This window comes from Neofelis nebulosa, chromosome 10 (genome assembly GCF_028018385.1).
Source record: "Neofelis nebulosa isolate mNeoNeb1 chromosome 10, mNeoNeb1.pri, whole genome shotgun sequence".
Lineage (NCBI taxonomy): Eukaryota > Metazoa > Chordata > Mammalia > Carnivora > Felidae > Neofelis > Neofelis nebulosa.
The window spans coordinates 114,096,977-114,118,371 of NC_080791.1; the positions used below are offsets into that span (position 1 = coordinate 114,096,977).

The window sequence follows — 21,395 nt, forward strand, 5'->3', positions numbered from 1 at the left end:
GCCTTCACCTTGGAGTCTCTGCAGTACGGCTCAGGGGCCACTCTTGGTGTATCTCACCTGCTCCCCACGGGTGTGCCGGGGGCTGGGGCGTGGGGGTGGGGGGGGCCCGCGCGTGCCTGTGTATCTGTGAGCGTGTGCGGGGGGGGGGGGCGCCCACACGCGCCACGGGCGTCCGTCTGGGGCGCGGCCCTGTGTCTGGGGTGAGCACGTGCCGCCTGGGGGTTCGACCTTGCCCCGGGGTCCCGCTGCCCCGCGGCTCTCTGGAAGGCGCGCTTCTCGGGTTCTTCGGCTCCGCGCAGCCCTCCCGAGGGGCGGCTCCGGGCTCTGAAGCCGCCTCCGTGAATGCTTCGCTGTGCGAGGCTCTACGTCTCCGTCCAATTTTCGTGATTTATATTTTCCATAATTCTGTTTGGTCAGGATTTTCAAATTTATTACACAGTTGTGCACTGTGCCGTCTGATAATATAGAAAGAACGGTCTGTGTGTGCTGTGTCTGCCCTCGCTGAAATGTGTTTTCCTGCTCCTTTCCTCCGCGGGCGAGAGGCCCCTCAGGCTGAGTGCACCCCCTTGTTCTGGACCCTGCGTCTGCCCCCCACGTTTCCGGGGGACGCCTGTGAGCTCTCCCAGTGTGCTCCGGCCCCCCTCCTCCCACACCCTCCCAAAGCCAAGCTCTCCCATCCCAACCTGGCTTCAGAGCCGACCCAGGCGGCGGGGGGCCGCTCACGGCGGGGGCTGGGGGCAAAGACCCCAGCTGAGGCGGGGAACCGAGGGGCATGTGGGCCGCAGGGTGGGGGACAGATGTGGAAGCCGCCGGCAGAGCCGGGGTGGGGCGCCCCAGACCTGGGCCCAGGGCCCGGTCGTCTCCCGGGCCGACCCTGAAGTTGAGCGCCCAGTGTCTCGCGGGCCCCCGGCCCGCGGGGTGACCACCCCCACGCTCCTGTCCTCCCAAGCCACCCCCCGGCCCCCTCCTCCAGGCCCCCCAGGGCCCCCCCCTGTCCAGGAGTCAGCACACACTTAGTGGAGGGGAGCCTGCTAGCTTTATTCACAGGCCCCAGGAGGTGGGGGCAGCAAGGACAGAGACGTGGGGGGTGCCCGGGGGTGGGTCTGGGGGCCGGGCGCTGCTGCGTGGGCTGCACGGGCCGAGGGTCTCTGCCTCCGGAAGCTTCCCTGGCTGCTTCACTTCCAGCGCCCGCCGACCTTGCCCTTGGGCTGGGCTCCGGCCTTCTTGCTACTGCAAACGGAAGCAAGCTGGTCTTGAGCGGCTGGGGGGGGGGGGGTTGGGGCCCTGGCCCAGATCCTCCTCAGCGCCCCCCGCCTTGCCCCCGGCAGCCCCCCGGCCCCGACAGCTCAGCCCACCCACCCAAGCCCCGGGCACACATTTCAAGCAGTGCTGACTCACCTGCACTTGGCCCGGCTGGGCCTGGGCGCCTTGTGCCAGGACGGTTAGTGTGGTTAGTGGAGGGAACGGTGAGCCCAGGGCACCCCCCAACCCCTGCCAGGGGCTCGGGCTCCGGGGGGCCACCCTCGGGCAGACCGGAGCCTGCCAGGGAAGCTGTCTGGACAGATGGCTCTCACTGTCCCAGCTACTTTGGCCTGGAAAGAGCCTGTGCCGTGCGTCCCAGATCACAGCCTTCCTGAGGTGGGACAGGCTGAGGACAGTCCTTTGTTCCCTGACCCCGGGCCAGCAGGCCAGGCCTCGTGGACTCGGGGCCTGGAAGGTCAGCGCCCTGCCAGATGGCGGTCCTTAGAAGCCTGCCCTGTCTGACTGACTTTGCACACCAGGCAGCCAGCAGGGAGCTGGGTGCCGGGTCAAGGTGCCGTGTGGGTCCCAGAAGCTGACACTCTGGGGACAACTTCTGGCTGTGGCTTCAGGGGAGACCCTGGTGCTGGTGGCCATGCCCGTGGCCCGCGTCCTGCAGGGGCCAGCCTGAGAACCCTCATGCACATGCACGCACACACACAGGCACACACGGAAGGGCTCTCACGAGGCCTGCCACACCCCCCATGACAGAGCCCAGGGAGGAGGGTGTCCCCTTGGCCAGTCCCCTGGGGCAGAGGAGCCCAGCCCTGGGAGCAGCAAGGAGTCAGGGGCCAGTGGAGGAGGGAGAGAAACCCAACGGCCAGCGGTCCTGGGGACACTGCACTCCGTGGGGGTGTGAACGGGTTCAGTGATCAGACTGGGAGGCAAAACCCCAGCACAGGGGGCACTGGAGCGCCCACCCTGGGGGCGGCGGGCTCCTCCAGGCCTTTCCTGGCGTCTGTGGTCGTGGGTCCCACGGACCTCGGGTGATTTTGCAGACAGAGGGCTCACCGTCTGAAGAAACGGGGGCCAGGGAGGCCCGCAGCCAAGCAGGTCGCCTCTGGAGCAACGCTCGGCTGGGGAGTCGGGGTGGTGGCCCAGGACGGCCCAAATCCCCAGGCGGCCTCCTCCCGGGGCTCTGGGGTGAGGAGGGGCCAGAAGAGGCTGCAGGCCCGGGGGTGCGGGGCCCAGACACGCGGGCGCCAGTGGCCCACCAGTTAGTGTTGTTACCGTCGAGGGCGGCGGCCCCTGGGACCGGCTGAAAGCGCCGGGCCCCGGTCAGGGGGGCGGCAGCCGGCCAGCCCCCTGGCACCGTGTGCCCGGCACAGAGCGACGGGCAGGGGGGGTTACTCACTGCTTCTGGGCCTGATCGATGCGGCTCCTGAGGTTGGTGATCTGTGAAGAATACGGGTGGCTTACCTGGCAGTTCGAGCAGGGCCGGGCCGGTGGCCCTCTTCGCCTGAGGCCTTGCTGCCTTACTGCGCCCTGGCTCCTCTGCTCGGAAGGCAGCGGCCCTCGGCCCCGGGGCTCGTGCCTCTGACTTACTTTGGGCGGCCTGCGCTGGAGACCTGGGCCGACACACGCAGCCGCTCTGGAGCCGGCCACTTACCTGCGGGCCTGCGGCAGGACGCGTGGCGGGGGCGTGGGGAGGGAGGCGAGCCGCGCGGAGCCCCTGACTCCGGTCGGAGCCGGCCCTCTCGCTCCCTCCTCCTGACCGCCCGGAGAGGCTTGGTTGGGGCGGGCAAGGCCCTTCCCCGCCTGCCGGCAAGGACGGCAGGGCGACCTCGGAAGCCACGGGCTGCAGGTGGTGGGGAGGAGGCGGGGTCGGGAGGCCGGCCTCCGTCCCCGTGCGCTCCGCCGCCCTCCTCCACGAACCTGGTTTGCCATGCGAGAGGCTCACCGTGCATTGCACACCACGAGCCCGGTCCAGGGTGGACCCTGGCTACTCACAACTTGGCCAGCATCTCCACTCTGGCCCGCATGTTCATGATCTAGAAAGACCGAGATGGTTAGCGGGCTGGGTGGGTGGCTGAGGCTTCGGGGCCCTGCCGCGTGCTGGGCTAGCCCAGGCGGGGGCCCTCGTGGCTCTTCCAGCCCCCGGGGACCCACTGCCGGTCGCTCACAGGTGTGTCGGGAGGCACTGGGTGCCCGACTCGACTCCCTGGACCCCGAGGGGGGCCGCGTGCGGGTGAAGCCCCCTCCTTCACGCCGGGCTTCCCAGAGGAACGTCAGGAGAGGGCGGCGGTGTCCCTGACCCCGGGCGCAGAAGGGACACGCGTGCTCCGGGGGCGGCCCCGGTGCCCCTCCTCCTTCCAGGAGAGGTGAGGAAACTGAGACGGACCAGGCGAATTGCCCTACGTCGCGGCTCCCGAGAAGGAGCCGCATTCTCCAGGCACCGGACGCCCGCTTTCCTGGCGGCCTGTGCCGACAGCCGTGGGAGATGCCCCTGGGGTGTGCGCCGTCTCCCGCCAGGGACCCTGGAGGACAGCGGACGGCGGGGACCATGCCCCTGATGGTGAAGCTGGCGGGTCGCCTGTGCACAGGGAAGGTTAGCTCCCAGCCACCAGGAGGGCGCCCCCTCCCCAGGACTGGAGGGGCGTCAGGGAGACAGAATCTGCACAGGGCCGCTGTTCCGAGTTGGGAACCACTCCCGGGCGGCTCTCGGCAGCCACCCTGCCGGGGACTCAGTCCCAGACCCCTTTCCCAGCTGCTGGAGGGGGGTGCGTGCCCTCCTGCCTGCACCGACCCGAGGAGGTGACAGCTTGGGGACCTGAGCCTGGGCCTCCCCAGGGGATCCAAGGAGGCCACCCTGGTGCTAGAGGAAATTGTGCTATGCTGGGGCGAGCTGTCCACTGGCTCCGGGCGATTCGGAGCCTGGACCCCGAGGCCCCTCTGCCCTCTGCTCCTCTTGTGGCCCTCAGAGCGAGGCCGACCTCTTGGGACACGGAGGCGGCCCCAGAGGGTGCCTGCGGCCAGGCCCCGTGAGGACGGCCCTCGTGGGCGTCCCGGGCGCTGAGGCCGTGCGGGTGCAGGGAGGTGGCCGCGCCGGGACCCGAGGGCCAAGGTGTCCGCACTCACGTCATATTTCTGGCGCTTCAGCTTCTCGCCAAACTCGAACTTGTCGATCTCCAGTTGGTAGAGGGTGTCCCAGAGTTCCTTGGCCTTGTCCCTGGGAAGGCGGCAAAGGCACGGCGAGGCCGGTAAGCGCCGGAAGGCGGGACGCAGGCCACCCGCTGTCCCCCTCGGGTGGCCACGGAGAGCCAGCGCCCCGCCCCCTCCCGGCCCCACCTCAGCTTATCTTCGCTGAGATGGTCGATGTTGAGCGGCTTGCGCCTCTCTGCCAGAACCTTCTTCTTCATCTCCCGGGCCGTCTGCTTCTTGCCTCTCTTCTGGTCGGCCTGAGGGGACATGGCAGAGGGGCCCGGCCTCAGGAGGGGCGCGCCGCACCCCGACAGGAGGCCGGTCGGCGCCGCGGCTCCGAGGGCCCGCGCTCACCTTGGCCAGGTAGCTGCTGTAGTTGGCGCCCATGGAGGACAAGGCCTTCTTCTTCTTCAGGTCGTCCTCCGCTCGCCTCTTGGCGTCCTCCTCCTCCCTCCGGGCTTTCTCTTCCTGCAGAGACCCCGTCCCCGAAGCCTCAGTGCCGGGCTTCGGGGACCCGCCCGGGGCAGCCACGCAGGACAGGGGGAGCCAGGCCGGTGGCCCCGGTCACCGGCGGGCGCGGGCTCCGGGGCGGGGAAGGGGCCCCCGGCTCACCGCCAGCCGGTTCTGGCGCTCCCGCTCCTTCTCGGCCCGGATCCTCTGCTGCTCGGCTCGCTCCGCACGCCGCTTCTCCTGTGGCGGGAGGAGCAGGTCAACCTCGCCTCGCCAGCCCCAGCGCCCCCTCCCCGGGGCGACCGCCCACCCCCGCCTCCCCCCAGAAGGGCCCCGACTCACGATTCTCTCCTTGAGAGCGATCAGCTCCTCCTCCTCCTTCTTCCGAGCCTCAAAGTGGCTGTCGATGAGAGCCTGCAGCTCCATGAGGTCCTTGTTCTGGCGCTTCTTCTGGATGTCCTGTGGGTGGAAGAGGCCCCTCGTCTCCAGCTCCTCCCGCCTGACCCCCCCACGCGGCAGGCGGCCCCTTCCCGTGCTCTGGCAGGGGCGCCCTGTCTCCTCTGGCCAACACGAGGGTGGCCAGGGACGTTTTGCCCTCACCATGTTCCCATGGCCCTTGCCCTCCTGAGGCCCAAAGGTGACCTGATCCCTTAGCCCCAGGGTAGGAATTTTGCCCTCCCTGTGGGTAAATCGGGGCCCCGCCAAGCCCTGAGGTCTTCAGCACTCCTGGGATGGACTGGCTCTGACTTGGCCCCGCTGTCATCCTCAGAGATGTTCCACATGGGCCAGACAGAGAGGAAACTGGTGAGTGAGGTAGTTTATTGAATAGACAGATGGATGGGTGGATGAAAGGATGGATGGGTGGATGGATGGGTGGATGGATGAGTGAATGGATGGTCGGATGGGTAGATGGATGGTGGACAGATGAGTGGTTGGATGGGTAGATGGATGAGTGAATGGATGAATGATGGGTGAATGTATGGTTGGATGGATGGGTGGATGGATGAGTGAATGGATGGATGATGGGTGAATATATAGTTGGATGGATGGGTAGATGGATGATGGACAGATGGTTGGATGGATGGGTGGATGGATGAGTGAATGGACGAATGATGGGTGAATGTATGGTTGGATGGATGGGTGGATGGATGAGTGAATGGATGGATAGATGGGTAGGTGGATGGTGGACAGATGGAGGGACAGATGGGTGGATGGATGGGTGGGTGGATGGGAGAGGAGGGAAGAGAGATGCTTGACACTGTGGGAGTTTCCTTTGGTCCAGAAATAAATTAAGGCAGAGTTTCCTGGAACCAGGAGGTTCTGGCTCTGGCTGCTTGAGAGCAGATGACCTTCCCAGGCCTTGTCTGTAGGCTGAAGGCTGGGGGTCTGAGAATGGAGGCCATGTTGATCCGGGTCCCATAAACTTACATCGAAGTCTACTTTCTCCCCTTCCGGGATCTTAGGAGCAGTGAGTCTGAAGAAGAGAGAGGCTTGTGATCAGGGGTAGGTAGAGACCTACCAGGGGTCTGGCCCTCCCACCCTTCCCCCTGGGCACCCAGCTGAGGACAAGTGTGTGTGTCCTGGTCAGGCGTGTAACCCACTGTCCCCAGAGCAGCCTGACCCCTTTGAGAAGAGTTCAGCCTCTTTGTGTCCCTCTGTTTTGCCAACATCTGGACATCGAAAGGGCTGTTTCAACCCCGTCTGTCCAGGAAGGGCACTCTCTCCTTCTGTCTCAAAGAAAGAAAGAAGCGCAGGCAGGCCAGACCAGACACAGGCTGGCCACTGCAGACCCCTGAGGGGCGTTGGCCTCTGTGGTCGGGAACGGCCATCCTGACCCTTTTTGTGTCTCCGGCCCCTCTTTAAACTGTCTTCCTGGGGACCAAAAGAAAGGGGGCTGGACAGAAAGCAGTTTGAGGAAGAAACGAGGCCCCCGGATCCCGGGCCTGCCCCCAGTGCATTCCAGATGGAGCAAAGAGTTACGACAACAACAGTTGTTTGAAACAAGCCACAGAAGAAAGTGGGTCTGAATATGGACCCAAATGCTGGAACAGGAGAGGGTTTTTCTAAGCTCGGCAGCACCAGAAGGTCCCGCTAAGGGAAAGATGGCCAGACGACTCCATGCAAATGAAAAACTTATGTATGTGAAAAAAAAGCAAAAATTGGAAGGGGGGGGAGCCCAACCCAGACTAGAAAAATATTTTCAGCGAGTACAGAGAAGACTTATATCCTTGTGCAGACCGATGGCTGAGAAATCGTGCAGACGCCTTTGCCGTTAGATAAATGGGCAGAAGGTGCACGATGCCAGGTCTCGGTAAGAAAGACGGCCAGTGAGGCAGTGCGCGGGAGAGGCTCTCCCGGAGTAATCGGAGGCATGGGAGCAGAAGCGGCCCCGAGAGGCCCTCCTCATCCATCAGTGTCCCCGGGCGCGGCAGCGTGGGGCACAGACCCGCTCACGTCCACGTCGGAGCCCGCGCTGGCACGGCCCCCGTGGAAAGCAATTTGGCAACGGACGTCAAAAGCCTGAAAGACGTTCATACTCTTTGACCCAGTAATTCCAGTTCTGGGAATGTGGCCTAGGGAAATAACCCGAAAGACAGAAAACGCTTTCCACCCAGCGTTATTTATGATAGTAAAATATTGGGGGAAGCCTTAATGTCCCGCAGAAGGCGAACGGTTCCAGAAATTATGGTTTGTCCAATTGATGGAATATTATGTGGCCATTCAAAATATTTAAGAAGGCTATGTAAAAACATGGAAAAATACTTATGAATAGTGCTAAAATTTAAAACAGCAGAATTGAAGGTTGTATAGACAGTACGATGTTTGAAAAACGGCTCAGAGTTTAAATCTTTTTTTCCGAGCCCTATGCATGGAAAGAGTAGGAAGAAGTAAGGCTTTTATTCTTTTCTGCCTTTTCCCGCAGTCTGGCTGGCGGGCGGGGAGAGTTATAGATGATTTTCTTTCTTCATTGGACTTTTACGTATTTTCCAAATTTTCTTTAATGAGGTGTTTTATTTTCATAATGAAAACACAAACATTTTTTTAAAGCTAGAAAATATCTTGTGACCCGGCAGCTTTATTTAAAATAGCAGAAAAATAAAGTGCAGTGGGTGGAAATATGCTGGCTGTACCCGGAGCGCGCCGCAGCCCCCCGGACCCCGGAGCGCTCCCCAGGTGGGCGCGAACCCCGGGCACGTGCTGGTGAAGACTTGGGTTAAAAAAACAAATCCCTGAAATACTCACAAGCAGGTCAAAGGAGGGAAAGACCATCCAGACCAGGACGATGGCTCCCCAGAGGCCCCAGTGGGGGCGGTGGGTCCACTCACGGTTTTCTTCTGAAGGGGCCACGGGGCAAGACCCTCCCTCCAGCCCCTCTCAAGGGTGCCTCACGTCTAGGGCCGGGAGAACCCCACCGCAGGCCGCGCGCAGTGGGGGCCGGGGAGCAGGAGGGGAGCTCCGCTGTGCCTCCCTCTCTCTGCCCTGTCTCCCCCGACTCCCTGTTCCCCGTCCTCCCTTGGCCCCCCAGCCTCCTCTTACAGAAAGCCTTCCTTGCCCACACTGGACGAATGGGTGGGGACGCCCCACCGTACCCCCAGCGATCGTCTCTGCTCCCCGCCTGGGGGGAAGGCACCAAATAACCCCATTTTCATCAAGGACCTTCACCAGATGTCTAGAGCTTTAAACACCCAACCAGGGAGCAAAGAAGCAGCCACCTTCTCGAAGGGGTTTGGGGTTTCGTCCCCCACAGAGCCCAAAGGCGTTGTCTTCCACGGGACCCCAGTTTCCCAGGTGCCCCCTGCCTCCGGCCCACCCTGGTGTCCAGCCCTGCCCGGGCCCCACACTCACCTGGGTCTCGGTTTCTCCTCTGGACACCGTGGTGCCGGCATGGGGAGAGGGGAGAGAGACCGGATGAGCCTGGTGGCCCGCTCCTGCCCACAGGCCCCTTGGGGCCACCCGGCTGGGGGCTGGGGGCTCCTGCCTGGACGCCCGCCTGCCTCTCCCCCTCCAGCCGAGCCTACCACCCATATGCCTGCCCGCCAGCAGCAAGAGAAAGTCCCTGTGGGGTCCCAGGAGGAGAGCTCGGGCGTGTGGACCAGGATGTGGCACGGGAGGGGGAACGAGGGAGGAAGGAGGGAACGGACTCCAGGGGCACGGCGTCCTCAGGGGATCGAGGAGGAAGAGAGGAGGCACCCCCTGTCCAGGCGCCTGGTCCCCTCTGACCGCCCCACCTCTGTGCCGGAACTGGACAGTGTGCGCGAGGCCTGGGCAGCTGTGCCCCACGGTGGACGCCATGCGAGCAGCCGGCCTGGCCATCGGGAGGAAGACAGACAGGCGGGCGAGGGAGAGGGGTACAGACCCAGTGTGTCCTCTCTAAGGGTCCGGCCAGGGGCCCTTGCCTCCCTCACCCTCCCTCTGCTCCTCTGGGGAGGCGGGGGCCGAGGGTACGGGGGCCATGGGGGCCGACGCCAGCCAGGGACAGCACCCGGACCCCACCAGTGCCCTGGCTGTCTGGGGACCGGACGCAGGAGCTGAGGGCGGCCGTGATGGGGAGGCCTGGTGGTGAGTGGACGTCCCTGGCAGGCTGGGCCCCTGGCTTCTCTGAGTCTGTCCACCGGGGCCGGCAGAGCCCATCTGGGAAAGCTGAGACCCTCCCTAACTTGGGAGCCTTGCAGCCGAGGGTGGGTGCTTCGGGGGGCTTGCCGTGGGGGCCATCCACGCTGAGATCTCCAGTCCCCACGCTACCCCCCTCCCCGACCTGCCTGCCTGGGCCTGGCTGCCCTCCCGCGGGGGCTGCTTCCTTTCACCACCCCGTCCCCCGCCTCCGGCCTTGGGGAGGTCCTGGCTGGTGGGGACACAGCCTGGGGTCTGCAGATGTCTAACAGTTGCCTGACCCTTGTGCCTCGCTGTCCGCTCTGGGCCCTTCAGAGAGATGAAGGGTCCACCGTACTGCCTTCAGCCTACATGACCCAGAGAGGCCGGGCTGAGAGCTTGCCTTTGACCACCTGCTCCCCTGCCTGTGCCCTTGGCCGACCAGGGGTGGGGTGGGGGGGTCCGGCTGCACGTGTACTTGGCGTGCCCCCACGTGTCCCCCTCGGCTTGGGCTCACCCGGGGTACTTAGGAGCCTGCCACACACCCACAAACAGCACCCTGGCGGGGGGCTGAGAGCGTGGGGGAAACTGGGTGGGAGGAGGGGGTGCTTTGGGAGCAGGACACTGACCAAGGGGCAGAAGGAAGAGGAAGGGGTGCCTCTGAGCTGTCTGTCTTCTCTGGGGGCCCAGCTGGAGAGGTCCCGGGGCTGCCCCCGAGAGCTAGGGGGGCTGTGCTGCAAAGCTCCCCCAGGTGGAGACCCCCCCCACCCCGCTCCCACTTGCCTGTTTGACTCTCGGTCTTAAGGTGGGTCCCAGGGTGACCTGGTGACCTCTAGCCCCTGCAGGATTGCTCCCCAGACCCCTGTACCCGGGCAGCCCAGCGTCTGCCCACCAAGCCCGGGGTCAGCACCCCTCACCGCCCCCCACCCTGGGCAGCCTCTCTGAGGCCGGAGAAGGGAAGACGCGCTCAGGGTTGTGCTCAGGGTTCAGGCCCAGCCAGGAGGCCCCCTCAGCCCCGCCGAGGGGAGGGACTGCAGACAGCTCGGGCCCCTGACTCGAACCCTCATCTCCCTGGCCTCCACCCCGGCACGGCCCGCCCGGGGGCCCCCTCCCGCCAAGGGTGTGTCTGGCCCCGACCCAGGTGCTGGGTGGGATGTGGGACCTGATTGCCCCTTTGCACGAGAGGCCTCCGGCTGTTCCAGGTCACCGCCATCCTGCCTGGGGCCCCAGCCTGACTTTCCGCTTCACCCCATGTGGCCGCCCACCCTCCCCTCGACCTCACCCCTCCTGACGCCCCCTCTCTGATGTGCTCTCTGGGGCAGGGCGAGGCGCTGTCCTGTCTCTCCCCCTCTGCTCTTCTCCACCAGAACCTGTCGGGTCCAGAGGGTCCTAGTGGACCTCGGCATCCTCTTCTGGGGGCCAGCGCCCTGCCGTGGGCTCTGCCCTCAGGCTCCGGCTGGCCACCCCCACCTGCCTGCCGGGGGCCCAGGAAGGGCCTCATCCCCGCAACCCCGGAATGCTGTCTGCCAGGGGGCCAGGAGGAAGCCTGTAGGCCACCAGTCTTACCGGAGCCAGCACCCAGGACCTAACCTTTCCCACCTTGTCCTCAGCCCATGGGAAGGAGGCGGGAGTCAGGCCGCAAGTGGGGGAGGGCGGGGATGGGGGGGGCAGGGGCAGGGCATACCTTCTTGGACTTCCTCTGGGTGAGCAGCAGAACGGCACCGTGGGGGTGGGGGAGAGAGAAAATCAGCTGTGAGCCTCGGCAACGGCTGAGGGGGACAGGGGTGAGGGGTGGCGGGGCCCAGCAGAACCACACTGTGAGTAGGTTACTCGGCCCCTGGGTGCCTGCCCACACCCGCACGTGGTCACGCGTGTGCACAGGCACCCACACGGGACTGAAGTCATGGCACATACCTGGTTCATGAACTTCTAGGTTAGGGAGGGCCACGGAACAAGAGGCAACACCACGCGTGGGTCAGAGGTCAAAGGAGGAAGGATCCCAGGTTAATGGAAACACCGGTCGCCACTCGGGGGGCGGGGGGTCAGCGGCCGAGGCCAAGGGGCGGGGAGCGTGCGGGAAGCCAGCAAGGCACCGTCAGCATTCATGGGCACTGCCGCCCCCCGCCTCCCCGATCCTGTCCCTGCCTCGCTGATCTGCCGGGAGCAGGGCTCAGGGTGGAGTGGCAGACCCCTGGTCGTGGGGGACACTGGGGTCCCCGCCTCTCCTCTGCCCCGCGGGAAGGGCTGACGGGGGCTGGCAGCCTCTGGCTGCGGCCTGGTAAGGTAGCAGCGTGAGTCCTGAGGGCAGGGCCTATAGCCCAGGGGTCACCCCTCCCGCCGGCCCCAGAGCAGGGCACCCACCGCCCTGTTGTCTAGCCTCCGAGGGACACGCTCGGCTGCTCAGCCCGCCCATCCGGGCACAGGATCCCCTACCCTACCGCTGTGCACCTGGCTCCTGAAGAGGGGCCCACGGGGCATGGTGGAGGGGTGGCCAGGGAGTGACAGTGTCCCTGCTGGGGGATGATGGGCTGTTCCTCCATCATCCTGCACTCACCCGCCCTCCGGCTTGGGCCCCGACCCGGTCGAGGGGTCACATTCGGCCGTGGGCTCTCGGTTACCCACCCTCAGGGGAGGGATATTTCCAGGACGGTGAGGCCAGGCCTCCACTGACCCGGTCTCCCTGTGCCGGGGCCTGAGGCCCATCCGCAGCCCCGCCTCTCACAGGGTGCGTGGCCCCGGGGACCCCCCTCTCTGGTTAAGCGTTGGCCAAGGTTAGTGGGTGATGTTAGGGCCACATGTGGGAGTCCTTTGCTGGCTGGCACCTCGCTGCCTCCCCGCCCTCTCCCCCGCCCTGCGTGGGCTCCAGCCAGGCCCGGGCCCCACATGGGGACCAGAAGTCCTGTGTCTTCATACCTTCTTTATGGACTTCTGCGGGTGGAGGGGCGCCGGGCGTGCGGGTGGCGGGAGGAGAGAGGAGAGGTTAGGCCAAGAGCACACGGCACGTCTTTAGGGGGTGGGGACACGCGGGGGGCAGAAGGGCTGAGGGTGTCGTGGGGGCCGGGCTCCTGGACCCCACTTACCTTCCTCCTGGGCCTCTTCTGAGGTGGGAGCCGCGGGACAGGAGGGAGAGAGGAAACAAGGACAGTCATTAGGGGGGAGCATGCGCAGTGGTGGGAGGGGGCCTTCGGGGAGAAGGGGCAGTGGGTGCTCCAGGCTGGAGGTGGTGAGCCTGGGAGAACTGGGCCTGGACTCTGCCTCTGTCCCGTGAGCACCCTCAGGTCCTTTGCTGCCTCCTTGGGGTCGTGGGACCGCGGCCACCCGCCTGCCCTGACACGGGGGTGTCTGTGTGGGAGGGTTTTGGCGGAAATGGGGGCAGGGGAGCCTTCGCTGGGGAAGGGGCAGTTCCCCAGGACCACGCACCCCACTCAGAGAGGAGTCTTTCCACCTTTTGACACTAAAAGAAACGTTTTGCTTACGTTGTTAGGGTAGCGAAGTGTTTTCAAGACATGTTCAAAACACAGAACATAGCACCCAGAGCGCCTCACGGCCCAGCCTGGTGAGGGTGCGGGGACGCCTCCTGCACGGTTCCCGGGGTGCCGCGGCACCCCTTTGTTCCGGACCCGCCCAGGCACGACCGCGGGCCTCCCCCCCCAGACGCCAGCCCAAGCGAGGGAGGGGGCTCCAGATCGGCCCGAAGCTTATGCCCCAAGGCGGGGATGCTGAGAGAGACAGGGACACAGAGACAGAGAGAGAGACAGAGACAGAGAGAGGGAGAGACAGAGACAGAGACAGACAGAGAGAAAGAGTCAGACGGAGAGAGCGAGAGACAGAGACGGAGACACGGGGACAGAGACGGAGACAGAGAGAGGGACAAGCAGGGTCCACACCACCCGGCCCTTGATGTCGGTGAAGGTGAGTCTTAACCGGCACGTGTCAGCTCAGTCCCTGCAGCACCACGGGGATGTGCAGGAACGAAGGATTTTCTATTAGTGGATTAAGAGACGGGAGGTCAGCAGGGACGTCGGAGAGTAGTTAATGATGAGACACACAGTTAACCGACGGATGGGCTCCGGGAGCCGAAGTCCAGTGGCCGAGCCGCAAGCGGAGGTTTTGAGCTAAGGGGCGGCGGGGCCGCTGGGTCGGGGTGGGGCGCGTGCGGGGCTCCCAGAGTTACCTTCTTCCTCGTACTGCTCTGCAAGGGGGTAGAACACAGGGACCGTGTCAGCGGGGGGGCGGGGGGCCCGGAGCCAGCTGCCCCAGCCCTGGAACCCTGAGGATGGGGACCGGAGGTCCCTGGGCCCCGAGGAGGCCGCCAGCTCCAGGGGAGAAAAGCCCGCAGTGCTGGGGGGTCTGGTGCTGGGGCACCCAGGTCCTGCTGGGTGAGCTTGAAGGGGTGGCCAGGGCCCGGGACCCCCTCCCAGACGCCGCCCCGGAGAGCCAGCGGGACAGGCTGGGCATACGGGACAAGGTTTTCATGTGACCACATCTCGGGGACATGTCCTTGGAGAAAGAGGGGGTCCCAGCTGCAGGGGCGGGAGTGGGGAGCCCATGTTCAGAGGGGGTCGGTCTAGCGCCCACCGCGGACCGTGGCGCTTCTTGGGGTTCCCCGCCAGGGGTCCCCAAGGACAGCCACGTTGTCAACAGTTGGACGAGCCTGCCTCAAGTGTGAGCTTTCCGTCTGGGGTGGGCGCAGAGAGGAGATCGTTTGACACTTACCCTCCACCTGCTCACTGTTGGGGGTAGAGGGTAAGAAAGAGAGAAGGGGAGGGGGGGGAGAGAGAGAGAGAACGGGTGAGGTGGGCTTTCACTCAGCGGCTCGTAACAAACACCAGCAGGTCCTCTGGCCTCTGAACACAGCTCAGGTCCAGGGGCCCACACGGGGCGGGCAGCTACTCAGACTGGTACTCACACTTCCTCGTCCGACATGGTGGGAGGGTTGTTTCTGTGGGGGGGGGGGGACCAAGATGAGAGTCAGGAAGGCCTTGGTCTAGGAGTGCTGGCGTGGGCGAGCGCTGGGCTCTTAGGGCTGGGGGTGTGAGGGGACGTCCAAGGACAGGGTGGAGGCCAAGTGTCCGGCCTTGGGCGGGCCTCCTCCCCAGGCCCCCACAGCCCTCCTCGCCGGACTCTGCTCCCACCCTGCCCCCCTTCCTGCCCCGGCTCCAGCCTGGAGCTTGGAATCGCAGAGTTGGACGGGATGCTGGAAGGTCGTGGCGTCCACCCCCACCCAGGGCCGACATCCTCTGTATAGCACTCCCCGAGGAGGGGCGTCTAGGCTGCTTTGGACAGCAGGGAAACCCTGCTGATGCGGACTCAAAACCCGCTTCGTGGTGGGCTGTGCCTTTGGGCTGAGGTCGGGGGACTCCCCAGGAGCCCCTAGATTACAGAGCCCAGCTCCCCCAGTGTGTATGCCCGGCTCCCGCCATCCCTGTGACAGCCTCTCCCGGTGTGAGCTCTAAGCTCCCTTCCCCCACTGATGCTTTCCTGCAGGGACCCCACGTCTTCCTTCTGGGGTGCCCTGGGCATCCCCCAGGGCCCTGTGCAGCCCCCTCTCTCCAAATCACAAGAATGTACGAGCCGTTCCGTCTCCTCGTCTCCCCCCTCTCCCCCCGAGCTCATGGGGACGGGATCTGGCCGCGGCCGCGTGCCCCAAGCCCGGGGCCCAAGCGCGAACGGAGTGGACGGCCCCATCTGGCTGGCCCTCCCCGGCCTGCTTTCCCAGGCCCCTCGGACGCTCTTGAATTTGTCAATGTCTGCAGGGAAGCTCACGTGTGCAGGTGCGGCCCACGCCAGGCCAGTGCGCTCAGGGACCCTCTTTCCGTGAGCTGGCCGCCGCACACGCCTGAGGCGGCCCGGGGCCTGGGAACGCTCTGAGCAGCTGTATCACACTGTTGGCCCGGGGTTTTAAAACACAAAGTTCATGACAACATATCACGGCTTAGTGGAAGACAATAGCCGTGCCCCCCCCAGGGAGCTGCGTATAAGAAAACACAAGCTCATCATCCGAGGAGGCCTGAGCATCACAGCGCTAAGGTGGGAACAGTTTTCCGAAGCCTCTGTCAAGAATGTTAATTTTCCCAGAGCAATTTAAGCTCCGTGCAGAATTAACCCACAGATCGCTGCTCCCCCCACCCCAGCCCGGGGAAGCGCGTGGCTCTTCCCTGGAAGAGGGCTCTGCCGCCCCCTCCGGTTACAGCCTCCCGCCTCGTGTACAGCTGGGGTCTCCCCCTGTTCCCGGGCCCCGTCTCTCCCCGTGGGCCCTGTCCCCAGCACCCCAGCCCGCCAGGGGCCACTCTCTAGGATGGGAGGCTCCATGGGAGCCCGGGGCCTCGCCCTGCTGGCCCCCCCTCGACCCGGCCAGGGCCCTACACCTGTCGGCAGCCTCAAGTGGGGGCTGGTGTGGCCTGAGCCCAGGGGCTGGTTATTTTTAAGGAGCCAGTGGCAGCTGAGGTGTCCAGAAATAGGCACCCAAATTAGCCAAGACACCTCTGCCCAGAAACCCAAGACGCTGGGAGGGGGGCTGAGAGGGCAGCCACGGAGCTCAGGTCTCCTCCTGGCCAGCTCCCCGCCAGCCCCCGCAGGTGTCCCAGGCCCGCCTGACCTCCTGCATCTTGCCTTCCTGCCTTCTGGGCTGGTGTCCAAGGGGGTGCCCAGGAGGACCCCCGTATCCCCGGGCAGGGTGCCCGCAAGCCCCTGGCAAAGTCTCACTTCTCCTGCATCCTGCCCCTCTGGCCAGGGGAGCCCTGAAGGACATATCACAGGGCTGCTCTGTCCCCTCACCTCACTGTCTGTCGGGGAGGGGCCAAGGTGGGGGGTGCCAGAGGGCAGGGACGGCATTTCGACAGCTGGGAAGGAAGCCCATCCCTCAGCGGGGCGACAGTGAAAATAGCCCCTGAGGTCAGACCTCCTTGGAGACACATACCCCCTTCCCTCCTTCCCAGGTGACGAGATGGGGTGGGAAAGGTGGGAGGCCCTGTCCTCACTGGCTGTGAGCCCCCGGCCGCGTCACCACTCCCCGGCTGGGCCCCCACTGTATCCTGCAGTGGCTCCTGGCCCGGCTTCTCCCGGTGGCTGAGGACACCAGCAGGTGCGGGCGCCCGGTCTGGGCGAAGTCAGGAGGGCAGCTGAGCCCACGGCATGGGGCAGGGGGAAGCGGGAGGGCAAGGAGCAGGGGTGGGGCCCTGGGGAGCATGCCCTCCACCCTGCGAGGACACAGGCCCAGGTCCCCACTGCGCCCCCTGCCTGGGCCCGTCCGGCCCTGTCCTTGACCTCTGGGAGGTGCCCCTGGGGCTGCGAGGGTCCCGGCCTCCCCTCCTCACGGAGCTGCCCCTGGGGATGAATTACACAAGCCGCCCGACATGTTCGTCTCTACAAATGCCAGGATTGGAGGCAATGACTGCTTGAGGCCAAGAACCCCCAGCTTGTGCGAGGGGCTGGCCTTGGTGCCCTCAGCTTATTGGAGTCCCCGGGGAAAGGCCCAGATGGGCCGGGGCTGGGGGGGCGGGCAGGACACGGCGCCCGGGGGCCCTCGGGGCTGTGGGCAGCGCCCTTCCTGGGCACCTCTGTCCAGCCCTCTGCCCCGTTCCTTCCAGGGAGCCCCCACCTTCCTCCTCGGGCCACCCCAGCTGTCGCGTTCCTGTTCAGAGTGGCTTCCCCCACGTCCAGAGAGCATCGCCCTCTGCGCCAGCACCCTTGGGACCCTGGGCTGTCTTCGTGGGCTCTCCGGGCCGCCACGCTCGGAGCTGAGACATGTGCGAACACGACGGCCTGGCCCCTCTCAGCACCCCGGGACCCAAGACGTGCCTCAGAGGCCGGGCCGGCCCCGCCCAGCCCTGGGCCATACCGACCTGTGGCTGAGTCTGGAGAGAAGGGTTAGAGCTCCCTGTGGACAGGACCGGCTCAGGCACTGCCCGCTCAGCTCACGCCCTCATGTTATAGTGACATTTGATCTTTCCCAGCAGCCCATTGGCCAGGGGCTGGGTGGCCGGGCATGTGGGGCAGGCGGGAAGGGGCCGTGCCCACGCAGGCCCCTTACCAAGTATAGGAACGGCAGAGGAGGAGGCCTGAGGAGGCGCGGATGTGGGGGACGTGTCTGGAGACGGAGGCAAGGTCCACCCTCCTCCCCGGGAAGTGTCAGCTTCTATTTTTACTCCCCCGACAGCGGGCACATTCTTGATGGGCTGAGGAGGGGTGACGGGAGGGACGGAGTGGCCCCAGGGATGCAGCCAAGGCTCTCTCTGGGCCAGGCTGCTGTGGGGTCCCAGACGGGGGCCCCGACTCCCCCAGTCCAGCTGCCCCCCGCCCCCCACGGTGTCTGGGGCATGGGCACATTGCCCCAGGCCCACCTGCGTCCTCCATCAGAGCACGCGGCCTGGCGTCCCAGAGACCGCCGTGGAGAGCGGGGCTCTGGGCGTCCTCAGCCAGGCCTCTGTCCTGCCTGCGCCCCACTTAGTGACCAGGCCTGGCTCTCGCGTGGGTGCTGTTGGGGCACAGGACAGACGGGTGGGAGAAGAAACAGCCCAAACAGGATCTCGACTGCTGGCGGTCCTGCTGGGTCTCCCCCAGCGACCGGGGCCGTACCCCTTCCTTCAGCCTGGGAGCCGCCGTCTGGGGGTCCAGACCCTGAGGTCCTCTCTCCCCGAGGCCAGACTCAGCGTGCTGCTCAGGGCGGGCTCCGCCACATGCCCGTGGAGCCTGGCCGTTCTGTCCACAGAACTCCAGATGGCACCATCCGCCCGGCAGACACCTTTCCCAGGCCTCTGATGGTCCCCTCACTAGCTGGCAAGGCCACGAGCTCCGACGGGCCTGACCCTCGGATTAGGGAAACCGAGACACGAAGAGGGGTCAGAGCAGGCCGGCACCTCCTTCCAGACCCGAGGGCTCCAGGCAAGGGAGGAGCACCGACGGTGGGGTCTGCTCAGTGCGCAGGACCGGGGTGAGCCCTGGGGAGACACGGAGGAGGCTTCCGGTCAGGGACGTCGGGGGGCTCGCACGCCCCAGCCCCAGCTCCACCCAGCTCTCTGCCTGCTCTGGGGCCTCAGAAGCTTCCAGAAGGCTTCTGCTGGCACCTCATTCAATCCCTGCAAGTCGGAGATAAGGCCACAGGGACCCACGACAGGAGAGGCATGCCCACTGTCACACAGCAGGGGGAGGCAGGGACCCTCTCCCTCCTGCCTCGCGGAGGCTGGAGTTACTGGGGACACCCCTGCCCCCTGCCCCCCGTTCCCGTCTGAACTTGTTCCTCCCGTCTGATGCTGTCTCCCAAGCTGCCCAGATCCTCGGATGGGCCAGGGTTTCGGGGGCCACATACAGCTGACCGTTGGCCAACTCTGCCCAGCGGGACCACCTCAAGACTCACTTCTAGGGAGGGCCCCACGAGGCTCCCGGGGGCCGCCGTGGCCTCTTTCCTGTGGTAAGGTTTCCCTTCTCAGGCTGGCTCCTCTGGGTCCTCACCACCCCCTGCCCCCCCAGACGTGGGCACACTCGTGGGGACAGCACGTTCGGGACCATTCGGCCTTGTCTGTAGGCTGTGCTGGGGCTTGGTCGAGGAAACCCCGTGCACACCCAGCCCCGCTCAGACCACCTTGCTCCCGGGAGCCGCCCGCCGCCCCTGCTGCTCTTAGGAGTGGCACCTGCCGACGGGCACCCCCAGGCCCTGCAGTGGCCCTCCTCGGCCAGCAGAGGAGGGTGGCCGCCCGCTCAGTGGCCTCGGCCCCTGGCAGGTGCTCTCCCGTGAACGGGCCGAGCCAGAGAACGGGCGCTGAGGTCAGAGGAGGAACAGCACAGGTTTTATTTTGGGTATCCGTGACCTCCCCCTCAGGGCACCAGGCCCGTGGTGCGGCCGGACAGCATTGAGCAGGCTCTGCTGGACAGGCCGCAGGCCTCCGAGAACCTTCGACAGGTAATCCACACCCCGGTCCACCTGGCCTGGCCGGGCAGGGGTGGGAGGAGAGGGGCAGGGCAGGGGCCTCCCCGGAGGGCTGGAGGGGGTCTGGGGGCCCGGGGTGGGGGCAAGGGATAAGGGTGGCCCAGCCCTGGTCGGGGTGCAGGATGGATCTCAACCCCAGAGAGGGTTTGAGAACTGACCACGCAGGCCCTGAGCCCAGGGATGGTGGGGGGCGGCTTCCAAAGCCGGAGGTGCTGAGCGAGGCCACAGAGCAGGGAGGAAGCCGGGACAGGGAGAGGCGGCCCCAGAGCAGTTTGGCTCCGGCTACCTTCAGGGGGGACCCTAGGGTGGCGGGGGAGAGCGGGGCCCCTCAGTCTGGTCCGGGCCCAGGTTTGCACGGGTGGGGTGGCGGGGCCCAAGGGACCTTGAACAGGTCCTGGGCACCCACACTGGTGCCAGCCCCACGGGCTTGGGCTCTGCCAGGCCCCAGATAGAAGCGGCTGACACAGCACTTCAGAGACGGTCCTGCCACAGCCCCGTGCGTCTGCGGCCCCACTAGCCTGGGTGCCTCTTTGCCGTGTGTAGGTCACTGGTCTGTTCCGCCTCTCGCACGCGGGGCTGGAGTTCTGCGCTGGGGTGGGGCTCTCGGGCAGGCGGGACCGATGGCAGAGGGGCAGTGCCTGGGTATCCCGGTCCAGGTACCCCTCGGGCAGGGGCCCTCCTGAACCTCTGGTCCCTTCTGGCGCGCAGGCCCCGACCCGCAGGCTCTGAGAGGCAGGGTCTTACGTCACGGCGGAGGCGGGCTTGGAGATACTCAGAGGAGACAAGCCCTGGGTCCCCGTCCCCGAGGCTGGGTTGGGGTGCGAGGCTCCTGAGAAGGCCGGGGTGGGTCAGGGCAGCGTGGCCGTCTGGTTTCCTGGCACCGTCCACCCCCCCCCCCCACCGCCGCCTCTCATCCCGTGGCGTCCTCCGCTCTGATCCCGGCTCACTGTGCCGCCATGGGCTTTGTGGCCGTCTCTGCTGCTCCCCTAGGCTGATGTGCCATCCCGCTGGGTGGGGAGGGAGAACGTAGCGTGCCCGCTGGGAGATGCGCCCCGGCTGGCAGAGGACGGCCCTGGATGCAGTCTCCAAGGTGGGCCGTGGTGAGAAAAGATGGCTGTGGCTTGGTGGAGCGTTAATGCTCCTGACTGGTCCGTATTTACTCCATCCTCCAGGAGGCAGGCCAATTTTAATCACAGAGACTTCTGAAAATGGAGGTTCCCAGCAGAGCCAGACCTAGAACGCCAAAGGTCCAGTGGTCCTGCTCTTCAGTGGGTTCCCCCGACGACAAGAGCAGCAGAGCCCAATGTCAGATCTGGGTGCGGGCCCAGGGCTGGGGAGCACTCCCTCCGCCCTGTCTCCGCCTTCACACACTGGTCCGTTCACCCACCCACCTGTTTGTTCCCATCCGTTCTCACATTCACTACCTTCTTTCCTCCCTTCCACTGTCCATCCAACCATCATCCATCTGCCCACCAACACACCCAGCCAGCCAGCCAGCCACCTACTACCCATGTAGCACACATTGATCTGACTGCCTCTCCATCGCTTCTTCCATCTACTGTCCATACAATGGTTTTTCTGTCCAACTACCTTCTGTACATCCACCCATGTACCCGTCTATCTATTCTCTATCAATCCATCTATCCATTAGCCAAGATTCATCCACCCATCTTGCTATTTATACATCAGTCCACCCACCTATCCATCCCTCCACTCCTTCACCCATCATCCATCATCCATATCTGTCCACCCACCCTTCCATCTATCATCCCTCCACCGGCCCATTCGTCCATCTATCCATCCATCCATCCACCCATCTGTCCATCCATTCGTCCATCCATCCACTCATCCATCCATCCCCCCCTCCCTCCCTCCCTCCATCCATCCATCCATCCATCCATTCATCCATCCACTCATCCATCCATCCATTTGTCCATCCATCCACTCATCCATCCATCCATCCCTCCACCCACCCATTCGTCCATCCATC

The 21,395-nt window shown here is 65.3% G+C and overlaps 3 protein-coding genes across 6 annotated transcripts in view; 1 reads left to right on the top strand and 2 right to left on the bottom strand.

Annotated features, from left to right (window-relative positions):
* Window positions 1-21,395, top strand: part of PRR33 (proline rich 33) — a 62,831-nt gene that overhangs the window by 37,031 nt on the left and 4,405 nt on the right. Inside the window, exon 1 of one of the 3 annotated variants that reach the window (XM_058690042.1) lies at window positions 17,652-18,889. The exons of 1 other annotated variant lie outside the window; for it this stretch is intronic. The gene's annotated coding sequence lies outside the window, so the exon portion shown is untranslated. Of the gene's footprint in view, window positions 1-17,651; window positions 18,890-18,925; window positions 19,379-21,395 lie in introns of those variants that run through there. One more of the 3 variants, XM_058690041.1, reaches the window with a different exon arrangement.
* On the bottom strand, window positions 1,018-11,222 carry TNNT3 (troponin T3, fast skeletal type). 2 transcript variants are annotated; one of them, XM_058690051.1, is made up of 10 exons: window positions 11,165-11,222; window positions 8,737-8,755; window positions 6,319-6,364; window positions 5,233-5,349; window positions 5,053-5,130; window positions 4,795-4,908; window positions 4,588-4,697; window positions 4,378-4,468; window positions 2,654-2,694; window positions 1,018-1,230 (listed from the first exon to the last, which is right to left on the bottom strand). In XM_058690051.1, the coding sequence occupies exons 4-10, from the start codon at window positions 5,314-5,316 to the stop codon at window positions 1,176-1,178; spliced, it is 573 nt and encodes a 190-aa protein (XP_058546034.1). In that variant the 5' UTR covers window positions 5,317-5,349; window positions 6,319-6,364; window positions 8,737-8,755; window positions 11,165-11,222; the 3' UTR covers window positions 1,018-1,175. The 2 variants fall into 2 exon arrangements, with proteins under 2 accessions (XP_058546034.1, XP_058546032.1); XM_058690049.1 differs by lacking the exon at window positions 2,654-2,694 and adding an exon at window positions 3,250-3,290 and having other exon boundaries at window positions 11,165-11,179.
* LOC131486714 (uncharacterized) lies at window positions 13,845-20,408 on the bottom strand. Its single transcript, XM_058686594.1, has 7 exons — window positions 20,353-20,408; window positions 20,150-20,234; window positions 19,303-19,468; window positions 18,339-18,419; window positions 17,081-17,336; window positions 14,390-14,422; window positions 13,845-14,210 (listed from the first exon to the last, which is right to left on the bottom strand). Exons 1-7 carry the CDS (start codon window positions 20,406-20,408, stop codon window positions 14,048-14,050), a joined length of 840 nt encoding a protein of 279 aa, XP_058542577.1. The 3' UTR covers window positions 13,845-14,047.